Source organism: Ostrea edulis, chromosome 5 (assembly GCF_947568905.1).
Source record: "Ostrea edulis chromosome 5, xbOstEdul1.1, whole genome shotgun sequence".
NCBI lineage: Eukaryota > Metazoa > Mollusca > Bivalvia > Ostreida > Ostreidae > Ostrea > Ostrea edulis.
In genome coordinates, this window is record NC_079168.1 from 20,715,691 (window position 1) to 20,727,853 (window position 12,163).

The following is a 12,163-nucleotide window of genomic DNA, read 5'->3' on the forward strand; positions in this document are numbered from 1 at the left end:
TTTATCTTATCTTCAAAGCAACATTTGAAAATATACGACCAATTGTTTTATTGATGTCACTGTTACAATCGGGGTCATAAAATATATCGCATCACTCAATTGCAATTATGGAAATCTAAACTTGCACATGACAACTGTGTTCAAATTTTAAATCATCCAATATTTGAATGAGCACATATTTTGCTTGGTTTTGCTTGCGGGTAAAAATGGTGTATAGATGTATTGTTTTGGTCCAAAACGGACAGAGCATTATTCTAGATATTCTAGCATCCCAAGGAATATCAGAGTGTGTTTGCTTTTTCATCACCAATTCGTTCTCAATATAGCCTTCTTATCTGCCGTCAATAATACATTAGGTAGGTAATTAGTCTAACGAAAAGGAATCCTGTCTGACATATTCCCAAATTCAGAAATATCTGATAAAAAGTGGATTGTATCATAGTAATCAAGCAATTCCTTATCAGCACATGACTTTCTTTTGCTTTTCTTGAAGTCGAGCTGTTATGCAGGATAATCACGAAAAACAGTAGAACTATAATGATTCCTTTTCTGACTGACGCAAACAGAATTTAAGGCAGTAGTTTGATTTAATTTAAAAAGGTCGGTTTACATTTCAATATGTCCATTATCTATATGCTAATTCTAAAAAGATTTACAGTAATAAAGGCATCATAATGATATACATGTACAACGACAGATCGTAATCGACGGATACTAATCTCTCTACGTAAACATGAATTTTCTGCCTTTGTCTTGAATGAACGTTTTTGATAGTTAAAACAAATTGTACGAGTAAACACGATATGATAAGGATTTTCAAATTTGACACAATTTCATGTGTGAGAGAGGAAACAAAGAAGATTTACCCTTGTATAAAAACGCGAAGATTCATGAAGCAGTTATCAACCTCATAAATCCCATAAAAAATACAAAATTTTAAGCAGGATAAATACGGACCCATGGAAATACCAGAGGTGTTATCATGTGCCTAGAAGGAATAAGCATCCTCTGTTGACAAGTTATACCCACCGTCAACCCTCTATGTTTATCAGGTAAAAGGAGAACTCCTAACGGCAGGCTGTATTGCAAATAAGACCATTATAACGATCATAGAATTTGCGAAATGCTGACTTCAAACAAGACTGATAACACCCCTGTCACATCAACTATTTGTCAGTATCTAGCTTTGATTTAAAACTTGATCATACGCATAACCTGCTCTTGAATATCGAATCAGTTGAAAGACGTAAACACCCTAAGTTGGCGATGGACAAGCTGTCATACATATTGCCATAAAGTTGAAGTGTCAGTTTGCAGTTAACATCTATGTTCAATAGAATATTCAAATATGAAGCAGCTATGTACTTCCATTTCGATCAAATCAGGACCTCTTACAAAATGACTTTTTATGTACTTTTTACTCGTAATAAAACGATCACCCATCCTTACTAAATCATTTATTATTTGACAGACATGCTAAATGAAGATAACGAACAGTGATCAATCTCATAACTCCTTTAAGCAAATGAAAATAGAGAATTGGGTAAACACGGACCCCTGTATATACCAGATGTGGAATCAGGTGCCTAGGAGGAGTAAGAATCCCCTGTCACACCCGCCATGAGCCCTATATCTTGGTAAGGTAAACGGAGTTATCCGTATTCAAAACGAGTGTGTCAAGATCGGCCTAACAATCGGTATGAAACAAGTCAGACAGCATTTGACCCAATGGTATGTTGTATTGGCAAACTAGATTATTATAACGACCACAGAATTTTCGAATTTCTGACTTTAAACGAGACTATTGAAACCCCTGCACTTGCACCATCCACTTGTTTGTCAGTACCTTGCCTTGATTTGAAAACTGATCATACGCAGAACAATTTCTTGTGTATCGAATCAGTTGAAAAATATAAACACCATTTGCAGGTGATAATGGAATATTGCTACATAAGTATGGAAAGTTGACGATGGAGAAGCTTACATCATCCCGTTTATCATAACGTTAAGCTGTTTAGTTTGCCATAGATATCTATTTTCTATAAAATATCCAAGTATGAAGCAGAATCGGACGACTCTTTGTTGTCTTTTATTTCGAATTCACCGGGATATATCTAATCGACATATGAATGAAGACTAATATTGTTGATAGATAAAACGTCGTCAATATATCTAAATGTTGCATTGAAGGCCACAGCAAGATATTTCCTCATCTGACGTTGAAGTGTTCTAATAAATTCTGCTTCAAAAGAATACAAATGTTAAAATTGTTAGAAATATACATCTTACATGACTAACTTGAAAATACGGATGTATATTTAATTGCTGTTATGAAATTTAGAAATTCATTTCAAAATTAAGGATTATCTCCTTCGTGCATAGCTCTTATCTTTAGACGAATTTGGCTCCATTTTTTGGCACACTGTTTTTGGCTATATTTAGCTCTAAAACTTCATAGTTATTTCGGATTTCAAACATTTCGGTTGAGCATCACTGAAGAGACATTATTTGTCGAAATGCGCATCAGGGCCCATATTCACAAAATATCTTACGACTAAGATGAAAAAAATAATTGTCTGATAATCAAATACCGATCCCAAGGTCACAAGTATGTATTCAACTTTTATAAACCATGGGTGTACTTTACATATCAATTAAGAAAGTCTACAATAAATGAAAAATAAGGAAATTATCGTGTTTGTAAATTTTGATCTTAGTCGTAAGATATTTTGTGAATAGGTGCCCTGGTGCATCAAAATCGGTACCGTATAAGTTTTACATGTAAAACATTACGACATTCGATGATTTCTATTATCAAAGGTAATTGACCGTTTGTATTGTATATTTCATAATTCGTATTGTATCTATTTTCATTTCTATTATCTAATTGTCAATTTTTACTGTATATTTTCTATTTGTTTTTATAATATTCCATTTGCATTCTATATTGTCAATTTGTATATTTTTTTTATTTTCTATCATAAAATTTTTATTTGTATATCTCTATTCGTTTCATTGTATAACTTCCATTGGTATCATATGTTTCAATTTGTATTTTATATGAAATTCATATGTATGCGATAACAAATTTATATTTATTTTATGATAATGATATATATACAAGTATACTTCCATGTTACGATGGATTTTGTTGGTTGAAAATATTTAGGCGGCTCAGAGCACTTACACAGTATTGGTGGGGTAAAGTCATCAATATCGTTGTTTATTGATTAAAACATATATTTTTTTATTATTGTTGTTATTGAAGACTAAACAAAAGTTGTGCGAAAAACATCAAGGAAATTGTAGAGTTTCAAATTAATACCGGAACGGAACATTGTTTCTTCTAAATTTACACACTGTAGTCTCGTGCTTTCAAAGTTTTGTAAGCTTTCAATATTTCCGCTGCACACAATATCCTTGGACGAATTTGGCTCCACTTGTTTGGCACGCTGTTTTTGGCTATATTTAGATCTAAAACTTCATAGTTAGTTTTACATTTATAGTATGAATTCTCTCACGTGATATAATGTGCTGTCACTATAAGAGACTTTAATTTTATACATATTTTACTAATTGGGCAACAGGTATAGCCTATGTAGGTCCTCTCCCATATTAAAGCACATGTATTTAATTTTGTCATGTGTCATCAGATTAATGAATCTGAATAGGTTTCCCCCCCCCCTATTCTCCCGACCCTGCCCCCCCCCCCCCCGACTCTGTCATAATAAACAAGGAAACTGAATATTAAATACCTTTTGAAACCCCTGAGAGGTATGGATATATGGCGGATATTAAGGTTTTTTCCCTTTCTCAACTTAGAAAAGAGACCTTAATCGTGGGCGGCATTGGCTGATTTTGCTGCATTGGAAAGATCATGTTGGGAACGCCCAACGGTACTCCAAAGGATAAACTCTTATCAAAGTTGAATTACCTAATATTTTAGTAGTTTCTAGCACTATTTTTTTTAAATATTCATGTTTCAATTTAGAGAATATTTTCTGCAATATGTAGGTTAAGTATTACCAAGACAATTTACTCCTACCACTTCACCGTCTGGTATTTGATCGAGAACAGTTCCGTTGCAAGTTGCACGTTGGGAAATGAGATACATGCACAGGTTAAGATCTGAGACATTTAAATGATAGATATCTAGTGATCTGTTGTGTTTATTATTTTCTTTCACTCATAAGAAACCGGAAATTTAGTGGCATAACAAATTGTAAAAGTGTGCTTAAAATTCGGGTAAAAGCAGTGTAACGGCAGGAACTCGGAACTCTCAATCACTCTTTGTGTCAGTAAATAAGCTATATAATACTATTTATCATTTTCGTTGAAATTAAGTTTGAGCAGATCCTATGATTTATCAACAAATTTAATGGATTTTCCCCACCACTACCGGTGTTGTGTATGTGACGTCACCATTACTCTGAACAACCAAACTTTCATCAACCAATGAAATCAATCTAGAGAAAGAAATTAACATAGCTCTCAATTCTAATTATATTTCAGTATTGAATGCAGATGGTATTTACATATAATATGAATTGAACTATTTTGTATTGCTTATAGGAGTTATGAGATTGATCACTGTTCGTTACCTTCACCTTGCATTAGAAAATGAATAGTTTATCATGCAATACAAATAAAAATTATACGATTTATAGAGCACAACCAGACAATCATAAGATAAAAAAAAAAACTATATAATACAAATGAACAATTATAGAGTGAAGAAAACAGAAAATTATACAAATAGAAAACATGCAATAGAAATTGACAATTATTGACTACAATTGGAAATTATACAATTTAAATAGAAAGTATACAATACAAATAAACAATTATAAAATAAAACAAAACAAAAAACCCATACAAATACAAAATATGAAATACATGTATTCAATACAAATGTACAATTATAGAAGAGAAATGAAAAATATATATTGCAACGTTTCACATGCCGTAATCTTCACAAATAGTTCATCATTATTGAAATAATATTATTTTTTGTTGTTATGAAATGCCCTTGCTGTTATGAAACTTACAAGTTTCACATGTGGTATTGATGAGACAAAAGAGATGTTTTAATCGGTCTCTCGATTGGACTTTTATTACCGAACAGAATGTGCTTAGATGATGTGAAATTGTTGCCTAGGAACCCCAATTCCTACAGCTGTGTAATTATAAAGTGAACAATCAATTTTTTTTCAGAAGTCTTCGCTGTAATACAAAAGTGGTAAGATTTCCAGTCATTGAAATATAATGCTTATAGAGCTGATTCAGATTTCATTCAATTTATCACTAAGAATTAATGTAAACTGTTATGCATGTATATATTACAGTTGAGTACCAGCATTTCAATATTCTATATTTAGTCTCATTTCACCAAGTCTGGAAATACCGGAAGGCATATATTAATGATGCACGGAGGATTGCAATATGAATGTATTATTCATAACTTCCATCAAGGTGCAAATGTTTATTGAATTCAAGGATTGCATCGGCAATACTAGTTAATATAAAGTAACAATGTAACAAACATTCGGTATTTGATATCATTTATGAATAGGGAAGTGCTTTAGCTCCTTTGTTAGGTATGAGAATTCTGAGGATTGTGAAGGAAGCGGAAATGAAAAGGTTTATTGTAATACAAGCGGCCCTAATCTTTCTCCGAAAATTAGCCGATCATTTAAACATCTCTGAAAACTTAACTGCTTCTTGCCTCGTATAGAAAATACCAATCGGATATAATTTACTTATTAGTCTCTGATGGTGAGGGCGAATGTGATGAATGCTAATATTATGGCTTCTAAGTGGCTGGTGCAATTGCGTGCCTCATTGAAATCCCTGGCATCAATGCTAATTTTCTGGACATGACGGAACCATGGGAATCTATCGAATGTTTTCAAGTGTTTCTCAAATCGCAATATCCATTTCTTATGGCAAGTCTTAAATGCTTTGCCGAATCATATTGATTGTGCCTAACAAGACTTTCAGAACAAGCACTAATGATCTGAAGACCAATTTTACGGACGAATTTTGACGAGTTAGCTAATAAATGAAATCAGAGCTCAGAATTTTGACATTTTAAGATTAATTCTAGAAATACATATTTGAAGTTAACAGTTTCATTTTCTTATCAATAGCAAGTACTTGAGCAAATCAGTGATTAATGCTATAGATAATTTATCCCATAATTATGAAGCCCGATAATGTAGATGATTATGATAGGAGCAACACATTTGAAAATATGTCATCTTCAGCCATCACATTACTTTATGACAACCGGGAGGATTTCAGCTTCCCCATCGTCAACTTCCCATATTTGTGTGACAATCTTCTATTATCATCTGCATGAAAGGTAAAGATAGCGAACAGTGATCAATCTCATTACTCCTATAAGCATTACAAAATAGAGAGTTGGGCAAACACGGACCCCTGGATACACCAGAGCTGGGATAAGGTGCCTAGGAGGAGTAAGCATCCGCTGTCTACCGGTCACAACCGCCATGAGCCCTATATCTTGATCAGGTAAACGAAGGTATCCGTAGTCAAAATCAGTGTGCCAAGAACGGCCCAACAATTCGTATGAAACAAGTCAGACAGCATTTGACACAATGATAGGTTGTATTGACGAACTAGATCGTTATAACGAGAATAGAATTTGCGAAGTGCTTACTTCGATCGAGACTGTTGAAACCCCTGTACCATCAAATTGTTTGTCAGTAGCTTGCCTCGATTTAAAAACTGACTACGCAGAACAAGCTATTGCGTATTGAATCAATGGAGAAATATAAACATCATATGCTGGTGGTAATGAAATATTGCTACATAAATATGGGAAGTTGACGATGGTGCATATGGTATTTATATCTCTCAACTGATTTGATATGCAAAAGCTTGTTCAGTGTATGATCAGTTTTTTAATGTAGGCATGCTACTAACAAACAAGTTGATGGTGCAAGGGTTTCAACAGTCTCTTTTAAAGTCGGAATTTCAGCAAATTCTATGGTTGTTACATGTATAACGATATAGTTTGCCAATACAACCTATCATTAGGTCAAATGCTGTCTGACTTGTTTCATACGAATTGTTGGGCCGTTCTTTTACTACAGATAACTTCGTTTACCTGATCAAGATATAGGGCTCATGGCGGTTGTGACCGGTCGACAGGGGATGCTTACTCCTCCTAGGCACCTGTTCCCACCTTTGGTATATCCAGGGGTCCGTGTTTGCTCACCTCTCTATTTTCTAATTGTTTATAGAAGTTGTTAAATTGATCACTGTTGGTTATCTTCACCTTTCATGACATGATTCCAAATGAAACATGTTCTTTTCAATTGCCAAGAACGTTATATACACTGCACGTTTAAAAGCTCCAATAAGTGTCATTGTTTCTTTTAAATCAATCATTTAATAACCATTCAGATATCAAAATGGGGGTATTTTTTCAAAGAACTTTTAGTAATCTAGGCAAGCTGTTGACAAATACTGTGGAATCATTCAATTTCGCTGGGGCTCAATTTTCAAGGATTTTGTGATCACCCGTATCCCACTAATTTTTATATTACAACGAGATACACAATTTATACAATGTAGTAATGAACAGAAACCATATCAACGAAATTACATCCCAACGAAAAAGTAAAATTCCACATTCCACGAAAATTACCCTCAACGAATTTAAACCATTTCACAGTATGTTGATGTTACAGGAGTTTCAGAAGTATTGTTAAAGTCAGCATTTTGAAAATTTTATGGTCGTTATAATGATCTAATTTGATACTTTTTGACGTTTGCCGCCGGCATCTCTCCTACATGAATTTTGATACTTTTTGACGTTCGCTGATGGCATCTCTTCTATATGTATTTTGATACTTTTCTGTGATACAGCGCCAGTAAACGGGTAACTTTTCTGTAGTTACATAATCTTTAAAGTAAAGAAAATATTTTTTCTCTCATGACATAATTTTCAAAACAAAGAAAACATTTTTCTTTAGTTTCATAATTTCCTAGCTGATATAAACATTACACTGGCTCTATTGTTCATATGAATTTCCCATTCACAAAGATTGCTGGTACTCTATGATGAAAATATCAGGAATGATTTATACATAACTTGAAATACATATCATTCTTGGTTTGTAAGTTGCGATATGCTTTGTCAACAATTATGGATTTTCAATAAATCTTTCACCGAACAAAATATTGCGTTGATTTTATACTCACATTTTTATTCATACATCACATTTTGAAAAAGGGAATGAACGTGTGTTGAAACGAAGGAAAAGACGGCATTCGATCAATGGACGATGTACGATATCACAAATCAAACACAGGCCGAGTTCTAGGGCATGCTACCGATTCTGTTAGGTTTTCTATGAGAATTAATATTCTGCGGATGCAATCAGGGAATCTAGTAGAGTAAATGTTCCGCAAATGAAATGAAATAGGTTATCTCGCAAAATTAGTGTTCTAAAAGTGAAATCGGGGAGGGCAAAAATAGTGTTCTAGTGTAGACGAATTCGAGTAATCAGAAAAAATTAATGTTCCAATAGATGAAATCATATATTAAGAAAAAAAAGTGTTCTTTAGTTGAAATTGGATACTAAGGTAAAGTAAGTGTTCTGTAAGTGACATCTGGCGATCAAGGACAATTCTGCTTTGATATAAGAGCACCACAGTCATGTATCACTGTTGAGTACTAAATACAAATTAAAACAGTTACGATAAAACGCAAGTTTACCTTTGTGAAAGGGAACATATATATGAAACACTACTTTATTATTTATCTATCATAAAGTAAGAACTCCTGAGTGATATTAGAATGTGAAGATGTCGAACAATGAGGTTAAATAATTGATAGTAAATAATGGTGATTTTAACTGTTTCAATCAATACATTAATGATCAACTCCTTGCAAGGATGTACCATGAAAGGTGAGGATAACGAATACAACTATTAAAATACAAGGTGCAGTGCAGGGCATTGACACTTAGAAAGCCACAGCTGGTTTCATAATGAGTTAGTAATAGTGTGTAGTAAAGGTACAAATTTCAAAATATTTGAATTCTAAACATTCGTAACGAGGAGAAAATGCATGAAAGCATTTTAAAATAAAAATAGAAAAAAAGTCAATATTCTTGATCATGTATACTGATGCTTCTCTAATATTTTACAGCAAACTCCAATCAAGCAGTCATTTTGTGCATCACTAAGGAGAGATGCCCATTGGAAATGCATGATCCTTACCTTACTCATATATGGGTGTTTGTCAGCGATCATCTGGTGTCGTCTTGCTGTCATCACTACGATAACCGTTAGTTACTATGGTCATCGAATGGCTAACACACATGTGAGCAAGTCTAAGCCCTGTGAGGATGGATACATTTATATTCCTATAGCTTTCGTCATAATGCTGTACCTTGTTTATCTTGTGGAATGTTGGCATTCTCACACCAGACTAGAACTAAAACACAAAACGGATGTAAATGCAGTTTATGAAAAAATACAACAAATGCAAGAATCTATTCCTATCATATGGTGGAAAGCTTTGTGTTATCATTACATCCGCAAAACGCGTCATGTGACTAGGTACAGAAATGGTGACTCTTTTACAAGTACCCAAGTATACTACGAACGCGTCAATTCCCACACGGCTGGATCTGCATTCAATTTCACACAATGTGGAATCAAGGACGTATCCGCATCGCTTACCGGTCTGGAGAATTTTCCCGCTACAAAAATTAGATTCACAAAAGGATATTCATTCTTGTGTTCCGAAGCAGAATACGAATTTGATGAACAACGAAATAGATTTTACCGAGATAATGAAAGACGGGATGACTATATAGAGACAAGGGAGGGAATGGATTTACTCAATGTAAATTTCAAGCAGTACATGATTGCTTTCAGAGATCCCGATAATCTCCCTTGGTATGTGTCACATGTGATCTTTTGGGTTGCTTCTTTTCTTTTATTGTCTTGGCCTTTGAGAGTTATCATTGAATATAAAACTGCCTATGTTCATTACCATGTTCATAAAATTTTCGGTTCAAATTATTTAGAAAATGATATCGAGTCTACGCCTATGACACGTGTCAATACCATGGGGAGTTCAGATCTAGAAGTTGTGTTACAGAACAATCATATCGCCCCAAGTTACTCCGAGGCCTTATTAATGTCATCTGGTAGGACAATAGGGATCGCAGATGCAAATGGAAATGTGACAAGAACTAAATATGGTGCAACAAGAAGTGAAACGTTTGCTGCTCTCTCCTCTGTTGCTGATAACAAGGATTCTATCAGAAGAATTCGATCTGGTACCGCCCTTAACTTTTCACCATGCAATAGCTTTTGCATTGTTAATGGTGGCGTTGTGTTCGAAAATAACCATATGCAAAATGATAGTTATGCAAATTCTCGTCGCAAAGAAACACGAAGGTCGTTTGTATTTTCCAGACAAAATGAATTTCATTCATCTCTTAATTCCCCTACCGACCCTTTAGTATATGTAAACCCTAGCTGTGATACAGCCAGACTGTTGCGACCAAACTCTGAAGCAGAAAGATGTCACAATCATGACCCACTTCTGTATCATAATAACTATGTTGGCATTACGCCCGCTCCCACAAGGAATTATCGCTGTTCTGAAGACACGAACACACGCCACGTAATCCCAGGCGATCCGCCCCCTGATTATCAACAAGCACTTGTAATGCAGAGACCAAAAACGGTTCCTAAAGGATCACAGCAGCCTTCGCTTCCGTTGCCTAGTACAAGAATTGTCATAGAGGAGAACGCATATTTGCAGTCAGTGCCAAATCGTAGAAACTACCATACCATGATGGAAACATCGTTATAATATGTTATATTCATGTGTTGTTAATATAAATTTAAATAAAAGAAGACTTACTTGTCTCATCAAAAGGTAGTGTTTCCTATTCAGATACCATTTAAGGTTGTTTTGTTTATGCCGTATGCAACATGATGCTTTAAGTGTGTAAAAATGCTTTTCATGTTATGTACCATTGATATACTTAAGTTGATATTATCTGTACTTGAGAATAGCAGAAATGCATATTTCATCTGTGTGCTATTGATACTGATATGATGTTTTACGTATTTTTACTTCACTATGAAAAGAATTTTGAAAGTTTACAAATTGCACATAGAATTGTCGAACTGAAAATATAAGACAGAAATATAGGCAAAGCTTGTTGTATCGAACGAATGATTCAATTATAAAAAATTCTACTAGTTTGAATAGTGAAATGGAGTGAATGGTTGAAAATATATTGTTATGAGAGTTACCCAACGTACATTTAATTAACCCAAATCCGTCTCTGTACATTATATACATGTAGAAAACAATCATAAACCTGGCTTCTGGGAAATTAAGAATTCTGTTCTAAATTCCAATCATTTCGTAGTTCAAGGTTTAAATAGTTAATCAGAAGGCTAGAATTTACATAAAGCAACAAAAAACTTTCTTCACTTGTGGCATTGATTTATACCGCTGATTCACGAGGATTTATGTTCGTGCACACAGAACTATATCAAGACTGAAATCAATACATTGGTCCATATTTTATGGTCGTTTTCCAACTGAACACTATAAATATTCCATTCTATGAAAGCGTTTATAGGAATAAAAATATACAAAACCTTTCAGTACTTATTTGTCCTCGCCTGCTCACAAGCTATTCCGCTCAGTAATGCGCATGAATACAGTAAGAGAGTATAACTCTTTATTAGGATTTGACATGAGGACTTGTTTCACTGAACTCAAACAAAGTGGCGGTGTTGTATCATAAAGACAAAACTGAACAATTTAGCTCACCCAATAAGTAAAATATTATCCATGAGGAATTTAATTGATTGATGATTTGTAATGAAATGCTTATTGTAAAAATATATGAACGTCACCAACCATTTCATTGTCAGCTCTCTTTATGTAAAAATATTTACACTTTACATCAAAATGACAATATAGCTAGTCAGAATTGTGTGGTCATTGCAAATTAAATTGGGATTAATTAAGTACTTCTACAGACCAAGCCGAGGGCGAATTATGATAATCCTAGGGTTTCGTTATCTTCTCCCGGAGGTCCTTAATGAAAATGTCATTCATACCACATCCAGTGCCATATCAGACCTC

The 12,163-nt window shown here is 34.1% G+C and overlaps 1 protein-coding gene across 2 annotated transcripts in view; it reads left to right on the plus strand.

The window, feature by feature from the left end:
* The window catches only part of LOC125652733 (transmembrane protein 151B-like), a 38,929-nt gene extending 27,257 nt beyond the window's left edge, over window positions 1-11,672 (plus strand). For both annotated transcript variants that reach the window (XM_056166953.1, XM_048882116.2), the window contains one exon: window positions 9,185-11,672. In XM_056166953.1, coding sequence (XP_056022928.1) covers window positions 9,185-10,867 — 1,683 coding nt within the window. In that variant the 3' untranslated portion in view covers window positions 10,868-11,672. The remainder of the gene's footprint in view (window positions 1-9,184) is intronic.
* The last annotated feature ends 491 nt before the right edge of the window (window positions 11,673-12,163 follow it).